The sequence below is a fragment of the Cervus canadensis genome, chromosome 9 (genome assembly GCF_019320065.1).
Source record: "Cervus canadensis isolate Bull #8, Minnesota chromosome 9, ASM1932006v1, whole genome shotgun sequence".
Lineage (NCBI taxonomy): Eukaryota > Metazoa > Chordata > Mammalia > Artiodactyla > Cervidae > Cervus > Cervus canadensis.
In genome coordinates this window covers 16,284,456-16,304,079 of record NC_057394.1, presented here as the reverse complement: position 1 = coordinate 16,304,079, position 19,624 = coordinate 16,284,456, and the positions used below count along the sequence as shown (strand labels likewise).

At 41.7% G+C, this 19,624-nt stretch overlaps 1 protein-coding gene across 1 annotated transcript in view; it reads left to right on the top strand.

Moving 5' to 3' along the window:
- Positions 1–19,624, top strand: part of LOC122447587 (ATP-binding cassette sub-family C member 4-like) — a 405,286-nt gene that overhangs the window by 16,316 nt on the left and 369,346 nt on the right. The window contains exons 4-9 of the mRNA XM_043478281.1: positions 5,079–5,303; positions 9,160–9,249; positions 10,320–10,483; positions 10,772–10,897; positions 12,192–12,441; positions 17,803–17,904. Coding sequence (XP_043334216.1) covers positions 5,079–5,303; positions 9,160–9,249; positions 10,320–10,483; positions 10,772–10,897; positions 12,192–12,441; positions 17,803–17,904 — 957 coding nt within the window. The remainder of the gene's footprint in view (positions 1–5,078; positions 5,304–9,159; positions 9,250–10,319; positions 10,484–10,771; positions 10,898–12,191; positions 12,442–17,802; positions 17,905–19,624) is intronic.

Sequence of the window (19,624 nt, the reverse complement as noted above, 5' to 3'; positions counted from 1 at the left end):
GTCCCAGAGCACCAGCTTTGAGTGCTCTGCTTCATGCATCAAACTTGCGCTGGTCATCTGTTTTACATGTTATAATATATGTGTTTCAATGCTATTCTCTCATATTGTCCCTCCCTCACCTTCTCCCACATAGTCCAAAAGTCTCTTCTTTACATCTGTATATCTTTTGCTGTCTTGCATATAGGGTTGTCATTACTGTCTTTCTAAATTCCGTATATATGCATTAATATACTGTACTGGTATTTCTCTTTATGACGTTCTTCACTCTGTATAATAGGCTCCAGTTTCATCCACCTCATTAGCAATGACACAAACACATTATTTTTTATAGCTGAGTAATATTCCACTGTGTATATATACCACAACTTCCTTATCCATTCATCTGCCAATGGACATCTAGGTTGCTTCCATGTCTAGCTATTGTAAACAGTGCTGTAATGAATGTTGGGATACATGTGTCTCTTTCAATTTTGGCTTCCTCAGTGTGGATATGCAACAGTGGTATTGCTGGGTCGTATGGCAATTCTATTTCCAGTTTTTTTTTTCATTTATTTTTATTAGTTGGAGGCTAATTACTTTACAGTATTATAGTGGGTTTTGTCATACATTGACATGAATCAGCCATGGATTTACATGTATTCCCCATCCCGATCCCCCCTCCCACCTCCCTCTCTACCCGATCCCTCTGGGTCTTCCCAGTGCACCAGGCCCGAGCACTTGTCTCATGCATCCAACCTGGACTGGTGATCTGTTTCACCCTAGATAATATACATGTTTCGATGCTGTTCTCTTGAAACATCCCACCCTCGCCTTCTCCCACAGAGTCCAAAAGTCTGTTCTGTACATCTGTGTCTCTTTTTCTGTTTTGCATATAGGGTTATCATTACCATCTTTCTAAATTCCATATATATGTGTTAGTATGCTGTAATGTTCTTTATCTTTCTGGCTTACTTCAGTCTGTATAATAGGCTTCAGTTTCATCCATCTCATTAGAATATTTCCAGTTTTTTAAGGAATCTTCACACTGTTCTCCATAGTAGATGCCAAGGTTTTTGATCCCTGATCAGGAAACTAAGATTCTGCATGCCACTTTGTATGCCCAAAATAAAAAGTCTGCCTCAGAGACTCAGACTCTCAGATAATCCTGAATAATGGATGTGGTGATATTAAATTCAGCTCTTTTAAAGATCCTTTATGATTTCAGGTTTGTGAAGAATTCTTGTGAAAGAATAAAACTATATGCTCAATTGGTTTGTGGAAAGAATATACATATGGTCATAGATTGATGTCAAAGAGGAAGGGTTTAAGGGGGCAGTGTTTGACCTTGTTCCTACTTATCAGGAATGTTTTAATTTGGTTAGTTTCATGGTTGATAGGAGAAGGCAATGGCACCCGACTCCAGTACTCTTGCCTGGAAAATCCCATGGATGGAAGAGCCAGTAGGCTGCAGTCCATGGGGTCGCTAAGAGTCAGACATGACTGAGCGACTTCACCTTCACTTTTCACTTTCATGTGTTGGAGAAGGAAATGGCAACCCACTCCAGTGTTCTTGCCTGGAGAATCTCAGGGACTGGGGAGCCTGGTGGGCTGCCGTCTATGGGGTCACACAGATTCGGACACGACTGACGTGACTTAGCAGCAGCAGGAGCATGGTTGATAATAAATATTTTCTCAGTTGTTTTATCTCTTATTAGTTGAAGGTAAGAATCGGGAATGTGCAGATGAGAGAATTCCTTGGTGGTGTGTGCTCACACCAGTGTACACGTGGTGGGGTTAGGTCCTGGGAATGCTGCTACCAGTGTCTGTGTCCCCAGCCACAGCCACTCCTTGCCTCTCTGAGAGATTCTCCAAGATAAACAGAGTCTTCTGAAAGTGGACCTTTCCTTGGGATTCACACCACTATTTGATTTGGAGTTAATACTTGGAACAGAGCATTGAGCATATGTAGGAGCTAATCTTCTGGTAGCTGGAAAATCTTTTGCCGGTTTGCCTCAGCCAGTTTTACCAAATGCCAGAAATGGAAATATTCACAGATTACAAATGCTGCTGATAGCTATCCTGTTAAATGACTCTTCATCTCTATCCTTTCCTTGTGTGTGGAGGGGATGGATTTATTCAGTGTACCTTTCAGGGCCATAGTCACTTCTGCCCTATGTGTTCTGGAAACTTGCAAGAATCATATTTAATATGTGTATTCTTATTCTCTATATGTACTTTGGGGTTTTGTTTTCACAATTTTTTACTATTCACTATTTTGCTTTCTATTTTTTTTTTTGAGAGAAATTACTGGAAAATTGTTATTTGCTTGCTATTATTTTTCATATGGAGTATAATATCAATTTTCTGTTTTCCATAGTTGCAACCTATGCCAGAATGGACATTCCTTGTATGTTATACTTTTCATCACTTTTCTGAATCACTGTGACTGCCCCTTGCTAGAGGAAAACGTGTGCATTTGTACTCAGTCACTCAGTTGTGTCTGATTCTTTGCGACCCCAAGGACTGTAGCCCGCCAGGCTCCTCTGTCCATGGGATTCTCCAGGCAAGAATACTGGAGTGGGTTGCCATTTCCTTCTCTAGAGGATCTTCCCAACTTAGGGATCAAACCTGCATCTCCTGTGACTCCTGCACTGAGATGAATTCCTTACCATTGAGCCATTGGAGGAAGTCCGAAAATAGTGCTTAAGAATAACAAATGACTTTCCTCCCAAATTACATCAGATCAAAGTAACAGGTCATGACTGAAAACCTTTATTATCTTTTTGAAAATTTCTATTCCAAAGAAAGAAAAATCATTATCAAGAAAAAAAAAAAAAAAGAATTGACAGATGAGTGGAAGGTATGGGGCCCTGAACTGGCATTATACCTGAATGAGGCTTTTTGCTGAACTGTTTTTTTTTTTTTTTAATATTTATTTATTTGTCTGTGCTGGGTCTTAACTGCCACATGTGGGATGTAGTTCCCCGACCAGGGATCTAACCCAGGTCCGTTGCATTGGGAATGTGGAATCTTAGCCATTGAACCACCAGGGAAGTCCCACAACTGGGTTATTAAATATTGTTTCTCAGCAGAAAACAAAAAACAGATATGTTTATGTGGTAGTGACCTGCCTTTATTTACTCTTTTTTTGCTGGATTTGTTGCACTTAACCATATTCTCTTTGGTGAGTGATATTACTCTTATTTCTCCTGTAATTACAAGGATATTAGGCTCAAATGGAGAGCTGAGTAAAAGGCAACAGTGATTCCCAAAGAGAATCATAAATTTCAGGAATTTGGGGATGTCAGGTATTACTGATGGGTTTCTGGTGGTTTGTGGCTGCAGCACTGGACTGCCCTTGGCAACACCAGGGCTGGGACTACTCATGTGTACAGTTTGACATGTTTGCTTCTCTGTGTGAGCCTCCACGTTTCCATCTCAGGAAACTCTATAAACAGTATGTTTGACAATCTTCTGTATGAGGGACTCTTCCAAGAGATCTCTATGCCTCTTGGGATGGATGACAGGACACAGTGGAAATGTATCAGAACTGATCATTTTGCTGCGGTCTGATTATCTTACTTATACTTCTTCAGCTAAATAGTGTTCTCTTTATTCTCTATAGTAGATGAAAATTTCCCTGACTTCGTGGAAGGAGAGGCAGTTGGTGCAGCCTGTGAACGTGTGTGTGTGTGCATGCATGTGTGCATGTGTGTAGAACAAGACAGGGATGCCGAGGTTTAATGAGAAACCCATATGAGGGGTGGGGACATCTGTTGATAAATATCCTGATCAGGCACTAGTTGGCTAAGAAAATGCTTAGTGTTTTTGTTGTTTGGTGTTAGGGATTCTCCTTCCCTTCCTCTTGTATGTGGGTTCCTCAACTTCAGACAGATAGAAGAGAGCTATCAAAGCAAACCTGTCAGTTGCTTATCCTGTCTGTGTTAGTAAGGCGGGATTGCCAAAAAGAAAAGACCCTGTTCCTGAAAGACTTTCAAACTTTTAGCATTTTGTCTTTTATGAAGTCTTTGGAGGAAATGATGTTGAGGGTGGAGATGTTTACTTTAGGTGACTTGGATTCATTGAGTAGTTTTCCTTGATGGTGAAGGAAGGGAACCTGGGGAAAAGGGAACCTTCAAGGGGTGACTAGAGAGATGAAGTAGGTTGTGGGGTGGAGTGGCTGTTTGGAAGGGTAGGTAGGTGTTGCTGTTTCTTTGCCTTTTTCTTTGAGAAAGAAACTTGCTTTCCCTAAGTCTTACTCAGGGTAAAAGCCTCAGTGCACCTTGTGTCAATTGGTTTAGCCTTGGGGAAGAGATGATTTAGAACATTTCTTCCAAACTATCAAGTGCAGTGGATGGTGGATGGAGAACCACGGAAGACATGTTTTTTTAGCTTGGCCTCCACCATGTTTGATTTTTTACTCCAAGGAACATTCCAACTTCTAGAGGGTAGAGACATAGTGAGGAAGTGCACTCGGGAGCTGAGAGCCTGCAGAGCTGCCAAGCCTGGTTTCTTTGTGGTGCTCCAACCGAAGCTGGTTTCCTTTCTCTTGATTTACAGACATGTGGAGTTCGGGGTGGAAAAGAGTAGGTGTTTGTGCCAGGGTCTCAGTTCATAAAGATTCGTGAAGAAGGTGATGAAAGCGTGTCTCCCATATGTGAACCAGGTTGACTTTCTGTTGGGCTGGGACATTGAGAGTCCAGGGGACAGGGGTAGGGTGCCAGCAGGTTAATTCATACAGAAGCAGATTTCTTCCTCTTCTTCTGCCACCTTTTTGCATATTCATCTTAAGGCTCACATGTATTGTGCCAAATGACTTCTAAAGCACTGGTTGTGATATTTATACTGAGTATCCACAGTGTATTAGGCATCAGGTACTAAGGCTTTACTTACTATCTTTGAATGTAAAATTTTGCCATAAGGTTAAAACTGTTGCCTGCTTGTCTTATAGGAGATAGTGGATCTGCATATTTTTCTTTTAAATTAGCCATGAATGTAGCATTTTGTCCAAATGTATTTTTAACATGCTAATGCTAAAAGTAAATCTTGTGTTAAGAAAAACTGACATTTCTATTTAAGACTTTTTTCTTTTCTTTTAGGAAGGCACCAGAGTAGTTCAACCTATATTTTTGGGGAAAATGATTAGTTATGTTGAAAACTACGATCCCACCGATTCTGCCGCTTTGCATGAAGCCTACAGCTACGCGGCAGGGCTGAGCGCCTGCGTGCTCGTGTGGGCCGTTCTGCACCACTTGTACTTCTATCACATTCAGCGCGTGGGGATGAGGCTGAGAGTAGCCGTGTGCCATATGATCTACCGCAAGGTAAGTGTCACTTGGTACCACAGTGTAACCTCCCCTGTATCCTCAGGGACATTTAGGGAAAGTTCTCTGTAAACTAAAAATTACATAACTGGGATTGTTTACACCTTTCTAAAGAAGCTTGCTATTTGCATCAAGCCAAGTTTGTTGTTGTTGAAACAAACTTTACCAATAAATGATGAACAATTTTCTTTTGAGATCATGTGAGGACTGCCCTTGATAACTTTTAGCCATAGCCTGTTGCATAATACCCACTAAATTTGTAGTATTAAATTAATATTAAATTATATTTTTAAAATATTAAATTAATATTTAAAAATAAGCATCAAACTTATCAATCTGATTTTCAGTGTTTTCATGCCTAAATCCCATAGTGCTGTTTATAGAAATTTTTTGTTGTTGTTCATTAAAACCTTAATTTACATCAGATATTTATTTAAAAGAGAACTTAGGAGATTGGATCCATAAAACTATATCTAGAAGCAGAGAATGTGTTTGAGAAAGGGAATGATTATAATTTTAAAAGACCCATCTAATATTATATTCAGTACAGTATATTCAATACTATATTCAGTACAGTTATGCTAATTAGAGAAGATATAAAGAGAATTCATGCCGAATATAGACTCACTCACTATATTCTATGGATGTGATTGTTGTTAATGATATTTAAGAAAATAGTAGCATTTTTGAGATAAAACTTGAAATTTTACACTGTTTCATTCATTCCAGAGAGAATTTGTTGCTCTCCATTTAAGCTACTTTAATACAATATTTCCTTTTATCTTTAGTATGCATCATAGCACTTTTAATTAGAACTGATTTGATGTGTTCAGCGATTTTGTATTGAGGAATGCCATGAAATTATTTCACAGTTTACCCTGGTCTAAACTAGTACAAAAGGAATAAAGATTTCAGATATCTTTACAAAGGTATTGCCACAGATATATAAGTGTCAAGAACTGAAGTGTTCTGTTTAAATTTGATCTTGGATACCTCTTTGCTTCAGACTGTTTGCTTTAAAAAAAAAAAATCCTTATTTGACTGTATTGTAGCCTTGAAATTTTCCAAGAGAGTAGATCTTAAATGTTCTCACCACACATGTAAAATAGGATAACTATGTTAGGCAGTGGATACTTTAAGTGGTTTTACTATAGTAATCATTTCCCAATGTGTATTTATATAAAAACATCATGTGGTAACCTTAAACATATACAATTTTTATTAATAAACATAGCCCTCATTGAAAGATAAAACCAAACAGCTTAAATTGAAAATATTGCTTCTTTTACTAGAACTTCCATTTCTTTGGAATACTTCTGTCAGCAGAAAGTGAGATGTCATCTCATCTTTCCTTGAGCAGAGTCGTATACATTTTGGGACTGTGTGAACCTGGAAACCTGGCATCTCACTGTCTTGTTTGGCAGCAGCATCTGAGTTGGTTTCCTTCTGGGTGATGTGGAAATCCCAGCAGTGCCCACACATTCCAGTCAGGGTCTTCATTGCCATGTATCATCATCTTTGTTATTCTGTTGCATCTTTAACCACTTAGGAGATGCATACTCATATTTCCCCACCAATTGGCTAAATGTTTGTCTTTTCAGATCATGCTTAACTCTCATGTGAGTGATAGTCACTCAGTTGTGTCCGACACATTGTGACCCCACGGACTGTAGCCTGCCAGGCTCCTCTGCCCATGGGTTTCTCCAGGAAAAAATACTGGAGTGGGCTGCCATTTCCTTTGTAACTCTCATAATAATTATGAAATTTTACCAGGACTGGTTTGTGAAAACTTTAAGTTAGATGTGAGGTGATGGTTTAGTCAAAGCTCACTCTTTGCTGCACAGGTGAGCCATTGCCCACCTGTTTTTCTTCCTCTTCCCTCTAACACTTTGAAATCTTGCCTTTTGGAAATGTGATCTGACTTGGCACGTTGGCTTATGTGAATGTAACCATCTCCTGAGATGTTCATTTGCTGGCTTAATTATACCCAAAAGATGGTTCCTATATGAAGTCAGAAGTTGTGGGGATTACACCATTGACCTCATCTGAAATTCCAGAAACATGGGAAGACAATTTCCTTGTGCACAGCCTTGCATCTAGAGTCCTGCTGTTGCAGAAACAAGACTCCTTTTCAGGTTACAGGTGGGCTGATTGCTTAGGGCGCAAAAGCTGGTGCTACAGAGCAGCTCTGAAAGGCCCCTCTCAACCTTTGTGGTTCATCTTGGGCCCCACCTCCTGATCCTTGGTCCTGGGAAGAAACCAGGTCGAGTGTTAGAAATGGAGTGGCTACTAAGCTCATAGCTGTAGTTTGTCTACACCATGGGTTCCAGGCTGGGGCAGGTCTCCAGGGGATCTCTAAGGCTGCACATCTGCCACTCCTAACATGGCCCATTCAGCATGTTCATGCTCTTTTCAGCTGAATTTTGAATGATCCCGTGGGAGGTATCATAAATAAAAATGACTTGTCATTTATTTATTAATATATTGCCACAAATTTGGTAAAGTTACTTTTGGCTTTTGATCGTTGATCTTTTTTTTTTTTAAATTGTGGGGAAATACACACTGCATAGTGTCCCATTTTCACTCCTTTTCAATGCAGCATTTAGTGACATTAGGTACATTCACATTGTTTGTGGCCATCACCATATTTCATCTCTGAAACTTTTTGTTTTTCCCAAACTGAACCTCTGCACCCATTAAACACTAACTCCCCAACCCCTGTCCCCTTACCCAGCACCGTTCTTCTTCTCTCTGTGAATTTGACTATTTTAGGTACCTCTGTTAAGTGGAATCATACAGTGTTTGTCATTTTGTGTGTGTGTGGCTCATGTCCTGTAGCACAATATCTGCAAGGTTCATCCATGTTGTAGCAGGTGTCAGAATTTAATTCCTTTTTAAGACAGAATGATATTACATTATAGGTATATAAAACATTCTGTGTATTCTCTCATCTGTCAGTGAACAGTTGTTTCCACCTTTTAGCTATTGTGAATATAGCTGCTCTGAATATGAGTGTAAATTGTCTGTTCAAGTTTGCGTTTTTAGTTTTTCTTGAGTATATCCTTAGTAGTATAATTTCTGTGTTGTATGATAATTTCATGTTTAATTTTTGAGGAACTTCCATATTCTATTCCATTGTGGTTATATCATTAGACTTTCTCACTTGATCATTGGTTTTCTTCTTTAACTTGAGGAGTAAATGCATGACATTGTATCTGGATCAGTGGCTCCAGTTGGTGGTCTATTGAAGCAGCTCCTGGTGTCTCTTCAGTTTGCTCAGATCTCTAGGGCATTTTTCTTTCTAAATAAAGGGATTGTGCTACATGGGTTGTGGTTTTTGTAAGTCAGCAGTCTGGCATTAAGAACATAGTTTCCTCACAGAAACAGTGTTTTGAACATTATACTTGCTCATTTCAGAATGAACAAACTAAGCCTGAAGTGTTTAAATATTGTCACCCAAAGAATTAATGATTGAGTCCAGATCTATAGTCCAAGTCTCCAAATTTCCTTCCTTAAATCAGCCTCTCCGCTCTCATCTAATGTGGCTCAAAATTACTTAGTTTTCTCTTAAGTGTTAACCTACACCCTTTACCCTTCAGACAGGTCCAAGTTCACTGAAACTGGGCGGGGATTTTGCTTCTACCTCCTGCTCCTCCCTTTGCCGTCCTTGCGGGGCTGCCGCCACACTGAGGAGTTAGAGGGTGAACAAGGGTCCCTAGAGCCCCACTTTCAGGGGTCATCCTGCTCCTGCTAACACCACTCAGGAACCCAGAACACATGCTCCATCGTGTTATGTTCTAAGATGACTTGGTATCACCTTAGGAATCCACATCTCTGTCTCCCTCTCTCATTTCAGGCCCTTCGCCTGAGTAGCTCAGCCATGGGGAAGACCACCACAGGCCAGATCGTCAACCTGCTGTCCAACGATGTGAGCAGGTTTGACCAGGTGAGCTGCCCTTGAGGATCCTCTTCCATGTCCCGTCCTTCTTACTGGGTTCAGCTTATTGGGTTCAGCTTATTGGGATGCCAGGTGCCAGGGTTTGGTGTCGGCCAGGATTCCACTGAGGATGTAAGACAAAGGTTGAATTTATCCAACTTTCATTTCTCTGTGTGCAACTTAGATGTAATTACATGTGTTGTTCTGTAAATGCAGGTTTTGTTTTTCTAATGATAAATAGGCAGCAGTGTTCTTGCCCAGCTTGGTTAGGGTCCCTAGGGGTCCTCCTGGAGTGGCCCTTCTTGGCATGTGGTATGGGTATTAAACTGAACTGTCTTCCTCCTCCTCTGGATGATGAAGGCCTGGTGGGAGGGATTGTTCTTTCCCCTGCACCCTGTTCAGTGCCTGCTGCATAGGGAGCCTGTGAAGAATAATGCCAAGTGTGTGGTCCCCAGGAAGACACAATCTCCCCCTCTACCGTCCCCTCCACAGTCTTTTTTCCACTGACCTTTTGCATAGATCACATTACCCAGGGCTTTGTAGCTGTTGGTCAGATCTGTGTTGCACTAGATACTTCTCTTCCAAGTATTCATTCATCAAGCATGAAGTGAGGCCCCTGCTCACTTTCAGGGATGAGCAAAGCTTAGTTTTTGCCCTATGGAAGCCACAGCATATCAGGGAGCTAAATACACAAGTAATTACTGGAGAAATTGGTGGGTGCCATAATATAGGTTTTCCTGGGATGCCATGGTTCCCCAGAGGAGATGGGGTCTAAATTCTAGGACAGAGAGCATTTGGGGAAGCCCTGAGCTCATCTGTGTTGTGGACAAAATCCACATCTTCCTTCAGTGATGCTGGTCTGATTCTCCCGGGACATCCCTAAAGCCAGCTCTGTGCTGCCCCTGAATGGCATCATCTGGGGTGGACACTTGGATTTCTGCTTCAGCAGGTTTAAAACCCAGTGAGATCATTGCTGTTTAGGTTCCTGTCTGTTCCTTCAGAGCAGATTGTTTCTACACTGTGTCCTCACTGGTTTTATTGTATGCAGTCCTAAGAAAGCTTTGTCTCTCTCTTTTAAGGTAATGATGTTCTTGCACTATCTGTGGGTGGGGCCACTGCAGGTTATTGCAGTGACCGCCCTGCTCTGGATGGAAATAGGAATGTCGTGTTTTGCTGGGATGGCAGTTCTCATTATTCTTCTGCTTTTGCAAAGCTGCTTTGGGACGTTGTTTTCATCACTCCGGTAAGAGAAACACTGGTTTTAAAAATTGATAATATGTAGGTTTTATTCCTAGCCGATGCTGCACGTTCTCCAAGTTACTTCTTGAAATGGGCTGAACGTTTGACTTCCTAATTGAAACCTTTTTCTCCGTTTGTACTTTGAGTAGGACCTGCCTGTGTTCTAAGTGCAAAAGCTGCTGTAGAGAATCTTTTGATTCCTAGCCACGTCCCCATGCCCACTTCTGCTGCTGCTGCTAAGGAAAGTTGAGCTGTGGTCACTGAGGCTCAATTTTTATGTCTTTCTCCTCAGGAGTAAGACCTCAGCTCTCACAGATGACAGGATCAGGACCATGAGTGAAGTAATAACTGGTGTCAGAACAATAAAAATGAATGTTTGGGAAAAATCATTTATAGATCGTATTACCACATTGAGAAGGTAAGTGTGTGATATATATATATTAAGGTGAGCTTAAAAACTTACTATTCACTGCACCCCCACATGTTCCAGGAGGGTTCAGTAGAATAGTGGAGACATCATTTAACCTACTCTTCCATTTACCATCTTTTCAAAGGAAAAAATATATATGCTTCTTACTTGTATAGAAATGAAATTCTAAGTAGTTCTTAATACCTCAAATCCTAATGAGCAATGCTTTTAAGATATTTAGCATTTGAGACAATGACATTCAAACTAAAATTGTAATTTATGTTGATTGAGTACAAACAGGGAGATTATAGAGACTGGGTGTACTTACATCAAGCCAAACTATATGAATCACTGTTCTTCGTCATTGTCACGCTTAGTTGTTTGTTCGTGCCCAACTCTTTGTGACCCCATGTACTGTATCCCACCAGGCTCCTCTGTCCATGGAATTTCTCAGGCAGAAATACTAGAGTGAGTTGCCATTTCCTCCTCCAGGGGATCTGCGCGACCCAGGGATTGAACTCATGTATCCTGCATTGTAGGCAGATTCTTTACCACCAGGAAAGCTCATGAATCACTATTATTAATTTCAAATGGAGCTATGAAAATACTGTTCCTTTTGTTTTGCTTCATGTTTTGTAGGATGTTTCTCTATCTTTCATTTAAATATCTGATGAGCATTTTTCTGACCCCACCTTGTAACCTCTGACTTTGCACTTTTGTGGGGCCTCTCCCTCTGCTGGGAATACACTCCCTTCTTCCTTCTACTCTGGCCTCTGCCAAGCCTGACTGACTCCAGTTCATCTTCTCAGGGTCCACGTCTATGTATAACTTGCCCTGACTCCACTGCTCCAAGTTGCACACCTCTGCTCTGGGCTCCCTTGGGGGCTGTGCTGACTGTCTCTGTCTATTGTCTCCCAGTTTTGTGGTTGCTAATTCTCTTCTCCAACACGTTCATGAGCCCCTGGAGGGGACAGGCTGTGTCTTTCTGTGGGGAGCCTGGCCCAGGACTTGTGATTATGAATGTTTGTTGAATGAATGTTCAAACCCAGTCTGACTGATGCAGAATGTTTGAAAGTGTGACATGAAGCCGCCTTTCACTTGAAAGATTGAAGTGGTGATGCAGTGTGTGATCCTGGTGTCGGGGAACCCCGAGTGCGCACTGTGTAGTGTCTCCATGAGGTGAGGGATGGTTTATATTTATCTGTGTCCACTCCCTAGAAAGGGGCCCCTCACACGTGGCACTTAATCCGTGTCTTGTATGTTGATGCTTCTTATAAAACCTATGTCCTACTCGTTTTTACAGGAAGGAAATTTCCAAGATTCTGAGAAGTTCCTACCTCAGGGGCATGAATTTGACATCATTTTTTGCTGTGAGCAAAATCATGATTTTCTTTACCTTCATCGCCAATGAGCTCCATGACAACCTGATCACAGCCAGTCAAGTGTTTGTGGTGGTGATGCTGTTCGAGGCTCTGCGGTTTTCGAGCACCCTCTACTTTCCCCTGGCCGTTGAGAAGGTGTCAGAGGCCATCGTCAGCATCCAAAGAATCAAGGTTTACTAAAAAATAACTTTTTAAAGTTATAGGTGGATTTTACCTAAAATACCTCCTTTTATGTGGTGTCATTGTGTACCAGTTAGGTGAGATTTAACCCTTTCAGTGCCAAGCTGACAATCTTTCCAAAATATATGTATTTCCCTCTTTTGTTAGGTAAAGTGTGTTAAAAAGTATCATAAGATCCATGCTTGTTTGGGGCAGTAGTATAAATAAAGCCTCACAGGCTCTTGACGTTCAGTGATGGCTGCAGAACAATTAAAATGTCTGAAAGCAGGAGTCACAAACAGATTGCATCTCCTGTGCTTCCTGGAATGACTAGTCAGCAACTGTGCACAGTACCGGGGTGAATAGGATTCCTCTCTGGGCCGGGAGGGGAGGAACTTGTGAGAAGTCCTTTTCCCTGGGCAGGAAGAGTGGCCTCAGCTTCACTTAGTTCTCTGTCTTTAAAACTAGATTCTTTGCTCCACAGACGTTTCCCTGTTGATGCCTGATCTCTGCATGTTTGTTCCTTACTTATTTTGCTTAGTGTCCAAGCCTGTCTCTAGCTGCCCCCTGTCTTTCAAACCTGTGATTCCCACCATACCTACTGTCTCCTTTATAAACTCTCTCTGCTGCTGCTGCTGCTAAGTCGCTTCAGTCGTGTCCAACTCTGTGCGACTCCATAGATGGCAGCCCATCAGGCTCTACCGTCCCTGGGATTCTCCAGGCAAGAACACTGGAGTGGATTGCCATTTCTTTCTCCAATGCATGAAAGTGAAGTCATTCAGTTGTGTCCGACTCTTCGCGACCCCATGGACTGCAGCCTACCAGGCTCCTCTGTCCATGGGATTTTCCAGGCAAGAGTACTGGAGCGGGGTGCCACTGCCTTCTCCATAAACTGTCTCTAGTCAGGGGTAAATAATTTTTATCACGAAGACAAGGGCCTTGCACACAGTAGGTGCTCAAGTATTTCTGTTTAAAATGAAGATTAAATTGGCTCTGTGAACATGAATGATTTAGTATGACCTCATAGGCCCAAGAAGGCTCTATTTTTCTCTGAGAGAGGAAGGGGGACCCATAGTCTTGGCACTGAATGACTCCAATAGGATGACAAAAAATCTCAACTTCAAAGCACTAAGTCTTCAGTGATTTTTACATCCAGTCAAATGTGTCTCTGAGGTAATACTGTTCACAAAGCAGGTTTAGGTTTTCCATTACCAGCCACTGGGAAGTCAGTCTTTTTGGCTGCAGTTCTGACGTTTATACTTTCCTGCATAACCTGTTCTGGGTCTGTACTTCCTGGCTAATGGCCATTTAATTTCAGCCCTTTCATCAGACTGAGTCCTGGAAGAAAATCCAGCCAGCACTTCTGATGCTTTTAGGAGCTGATCATGTGTAGAATGGGGTCTCATTTAACCCTTGGAAGACTGACATCTGTTCCCCTCAGGACTACTATATGTAGACAAGTGCTCAATAGATTGAATTCTTCACTTAGAGCATAATTTTCTTTTTCTTTCTTTTTTGTTTGAAAGTGAGGGATTTCTATTCTAATATACACACACTCAGTATTGATATCTTGGTTACATGCTCAAGTTGAAACTGCATTTGATTCTGTCCAGACTGAGTATATAACATATACATTACTCTCTAGGGCCCTTGGTCTTTTTAATCACTATAAATTGATAATAGGCCAGATAATAAATTCAAACAAGGCTTTTTGAGGCTTGTGTTGCAGCACAAAATATGAAAACAAGAAACTGATGCCCCATTGACTCTTTGAGATGGGCAGGCTGGTTCCTTAAGTGGGGTGAGGGTAGGGGAGGCGTGATGGTTTGAGCCACAGGGGTGACTTATGTGGTCTGCCCACCAACTTGTAGCTGCTGTGTGCCAAGATCATATGCAGTTCCCTGCTTTGCTCCCAGCAGCTCAGAAAGGGCAGTTGGCTTGTGGTGTTTTTATGTCTTACTGTTTGAAATTGCCTTTGCATGCGTGCAGTTATGTTTAGTCCCTTATGGTTTCTTTGTATTTTGTTGATCAAAGAGACGTTTGTTCAGGTGCAAACGTTCCCATAAAGGGTCCCAGGGCCCAGCCTGTCTCATAACCTTTTGCTTGTTGCTGTGTTCGCTTAGACTGTGTAAGGCTGTATCTATGCAGTCAGTGGTTGAACTGATTTGAACAACTGTACAGTCTGTTCCTTCTTTTAACTGATGCCCACGATGGGCTGACTGTGCAGAACTCGGTCTTAGTTGGAGTTGGGACTGTATAAGTGCACAAATGATGTAGTGTCTCCTCTCTACATGACTTACTATCCTTCTGGGGATTCAGAAGTAGGAAGGGCAGTGCCAGCTGGGGATGTGCTGAGCTAATTTCAATATGGCTAGTATTTAAGAAGGGCTGGAAGGATGAGTGGGGTCAATACTCAGGGTGTCCAGGCAGAGGCCACCTGTGGAGTGTGGACTTAGGTGCTTTGGGTCACTGGGGGGTGTTAAGCTTGTGGACACTCTCAGCGGGGCTATAAGGAGATCAGGAGGGAGTTGTATTGTGGTAGGGTCAGTGATGTTGCAGAAAGAATCAGAAAAAGAAAAGCTGCATTATTGAGATGACTAATGGTGAATGAGATTCTAAATTATGATGTTTCAAGGGGAAAAGAGAATCGGTAGAGAGATGAACTGTGTCAGAACAGATGAGAGCTGGTGCCTGGCTGACAATGTGGGAGATGGTGTGGAAAGAGAACTCAGGCTGTGGTGGCTGAAAGCCTGCCAACGTGTCCTCAGACCACCGTCCATCCATCCTGTGTCCTTCTGGACTCAGGCTCGGGGAAGGTAGGAGTCACCTTGCCCAGTGCTAGGTTCTCAGTGAGCTTGGATGAGAGGAGCAGGGCATGAATGAACCACACCTCCCACCAGCAGGTCTTTGAGAGAAATGAAAGGATCACATCTTTCTTTTCCTGTAGAATATTTTTCACACTCAGTTTTAACCAGTTCGATGTTAAAGCAGAAATGCCAATACTTTGGCCACCTGATGTGGAGAGCTGACTCATTTGAAAAGACCCTGATGCTGGGAAAGATTGAGGGCAAGAGGAGAAGGGGATGACAGAGGATGAGATGGTTGGATGGCATCACCGACACAACGGACATGGGCTTGGGTGGACTCAGGGAGTTGGTGATGGACAGGGAGGCCTGGCGTACTGCGGTTCATGGGATCGCAAAGAGTCGGACACGACTGAGCGACTGAACTGAACTGACTTTGACCAGTTCTTCATTTTAAGTAGAAGATTGAAATCACATTTATGACTCTGAGGCACGATAGGTGGGGTGTCAAGATGTTTAAGATAGTAGATTACTATTTATGTGTTGTTTTCTTTCTCAAACATCCTCACATGCTTGTTTCAGTTGCCCCCATATGGGTTAGGATTTGGTTTGCCCTTGGGTCCCAGAGGTACCGATGTTAAAGCTGCTTACAGGGGTCATTTGTTTTTCTCTCATGCAAGAATCCTTGTGAGGCTCTGTATGGGTTTCCTGGGGCTGCTGATATGAAGTACCACAAACCACATGGCTTAAAACCACAGGAATATATTGTTTCACAGTCCTGGAGTTAGGAGTCTAAAATTAAGATGTTAGCAGGGTCAGGATCCCTCTGAATCTGATAAGGGAGCATCCTTTATTGCCTCTGTTAGCTTTGAGTGGTTGCAGGCAAAACTTGGCATTCCTTGGCTTGTAACTGCTGTCACTCCAGCCTCTGTCTCCATCATCAGATAAGCTGTTTTTTGTGTGTAAATCTGTCTCTGCATTTCTCATGAGGACTCCAGTCTTTCTGGATTCAGGACCCACCCTACTCCACTGTGATCTCACTTTAATTGACTGCATTTACAGCAACCATTAAAAAGCAGAGACATTACTTTACCAGCAAGGGTCTGTCTAATCAAAGCTATGGTTTTTCCAATAGTCATGTATGGATGTGAGAGTTGGGCTATGAAGAAAGCTGAGTGCTGAAGAGTTGCGGCTTTTGAGCTATGGTGTTGGAGAACTCTTGAGAATCCCTTGGACTGCAAGGAGATCCAACCAGTTCATCTCTGTGGTGTTAGAGACCCAGACTCTTTCTCTCTTGTTACCCCACCACATGTGACCTTGACCCAGCTGGCAGCCCCCAAGGCCCAGGCCTTGGGGTGGAGGAAGGTCCTAGTTACTGTCACTCCACTGACCTGGATTTAGTCACATGGCTGCTCCTATCTGCTCAGGTGTCTAGAGACAGAGGGCCTCCTTCCAGGCTGCCATCTGCAGCTAAAATCAAGGGTCTGTTACCTCAGAAGAATGAGAGCAGATTTCGAGGACAGCCAGCAGTCTCTGCCCCAGTTCACAGTTTTGGGGACTTGGGGGAGTGGGAGTGGTTTAAGTTGTGTGTTCAATATCTCTACCCCTCTAGCTTTTCTCATTGAATTATGTCTAGCATTTGCAAGGCAAGAGGGAGTTTTCTTGTATGTGTTTGTCAGCTTTGTAGCAGTTTATAAGACCTTGTCTTATTCAGCTACTTTGCATCGATTAACTGCCAAGTGGTGTAGAAGATAACAAGTGGTAGGTGTGGCCATTCCCGCTGTGGAGGAGAGAGGGCACGAGTAAGGAGAAGAGATGGTGTTTGTGAAAAGATGCTTATAAAATATTTTTTAAGGCATAGAAACTTAAGAGCATTTTCTTTTTAGATTGATGACAAGCAGTGATATGGATTTGACACACACGAGGAGAAAAGCATTGTGTACAGGGTTTGCACTCAGAGTCTCTGTCGTTGGTCTTGTGTTCCCAGCCTGTCCTGTGCCACCTGCTTCCTGATGGCCTGGGAAGGGCCTTCCTCTGTGTTCTAGCAGTGCCGCATGGTGCTTGGCACGTGGTGGGATTCAGTTAATATTTATGAAATAATTTCCTACCAGCTCACCTGTTCATTGTTGGTAACACAAGTAAAGCAATAAAATTGTCCAGCTTTTACATGTGTTGGAGTGTGAAGCCATGTTTTCTTCTTAGAGAGGAACCAGTACACTTGTTGAGAAAGTAATAAAGATAGGCTCATGGCCAGGAACCATTTGTTTTATACATGAACCCACACACACATGCAGACCTGCTATATATATGTATGTATATTCAATATTATATATATGCTATACTATATTGTATATTTAGATGTACATATACTATAATAGTATGTCACATACTATGTACTATTTAATATTTCTCATATGAACCAAGACCTAATAAAATATAATTGTAAAATGATAGGTAGGTATAAATGATACGTATCAAAGTTTTTATTGCAAATTTCAGGGAAGCAATTCTTTTGCTTGTGCTTTGTTCTTCCAGTAAAAAATAGTCTGTGTTTTGCCTTTTTCTGTAGAACTTTCTGTTACTTGATGAGATATCACAGTGCTACCCTCAGCTGCCATCGGATGGTGAAATGATTGTGGATGTGCAAGTTTTTACAGCTTCTTGGGAAAAGGTAAGAAACCTTCCATTCCAAAATTGTGCCTGCTAAGAGACAACTGTGACATAGATGTATTAGGAAATTTTGAGATTTTACACATACCGTAAAATGTGACTTTCTCATTTACTGAGAATATGTTATAAAAATTCTCAGAATAGGAATAAGGTTTGCAATCAATAGAGATTAAGTGTAAAATCAGCCTGAGGCATTTGACATGTTGTTCTTTTTTTCATTTTCAAGAGAGCTTTCAGTGTATTAGCAGGTGTTGAACTTAAAGTATGCAAATTATTCTTTTAATTTTTATTGTTCATTGTTTTTTTATAGACTATATAAATATAATTATTAAAATAAGTGTAAAATAATTATAAATTTTATATAAAAGTATAAAAATAATTATAAAAATGTAATTTCCTGTGCTATACAATAGGATCACCTTAAACAAAAGATATAGAGCACAAATACATCTTTCCTTGAAAACCCAGATCTAATATTTTGGGCTGAATTGTGAAGTGTCAGTCTCTTCACTTGGGTCTGAGTCTTTGTGACCCCATGGACTGTAGCCCACCAGGCCCTTCTGTCCATGGGAATGGATACCCGCCCCAGTATTTCTGTTGTTTTTGTTCAGTTGCTCAGTCGTGTCCAACTCTTTGTGACTCTATGGACCACAGCACGCCAGACTTCCTATCCTTCCACCATCTCCTGAGCTTGGTCAAACTCATGTCCATCCAGTCGGTGATGCCATCCAACCATCTCGTCCTGTCATCCCCTTCTCCTCCTGCCTTCAATCTTTCCCAGCATCAAGGTCTTTTCCAATGAGTTGGCTCTTCACATCAGATGGCCAAAGTATTGGAACTTCAGCTTCAGCATCAGTCCTTCCAAAGACTATGCAAGATTGATTTCTTTTAGGATTTATTTGTTTGATCTCCTTGCTGTCCAAGTGACTCTCAAGCGTCTTCTCCAACACCGCAGTTCAAAAGCATCAGTCCTTCAGCATTCAGTCTTCTTTATGATCCAACTCTCACATCCATACATGACTACTATAAAAACCATAGCTTTGACTATGGGAACCTTTATCGGCAAAGTAATATCTCTGCTTTTTTTTTTTTTTTTTTTTTTTTTGGAGGCTAATTACTTCACAACATTTCAGTGGGCTTTGTCATACATTGATATGAATCAGCCATAGATTTACATGTATTCCCCATCCCGATCCCCCCTCCCACCTCCCTCTCCACCCGATTCCTCTGGGACTTCCCAGTGCACCAGGTCCAAGCACTTGTCTCATGCATCCCACCTGGGCTGGTTGATCTGTTTCACCATAGATAGTATACATGCTGTTCTTTTTAAATATCCCACCCTCACCTTCATCCCACAGAGTTTCAAGTCTGTTCTGTTATTTCTGTGTCTCTTTTTCTGTTTTGCATATAGGGTTATCATTACCATCTTTCTAAATTCCATATATATGCATTAGTATACTGTATTGGTCTTTATCTTTCTGGCTTACTTCACTCTGTATAACGGGCTCCAGTTTCATCCATCTCATTAGAACTGATTCAAATGAATTCTTTTTGATGGCTGAGTAATATTCCATGGTGTATATGTACCACAGCTTCCTTATCCATTCATCTGCTGATGGGCATCTAGGTTGCTTCCATGTCCTGGCTATTATAAACAGTGCTGTGATGAACATTGGGGTGCACGTGTCTCTTTCAGATCTGGTTTCCTCGGTGTGTATGCC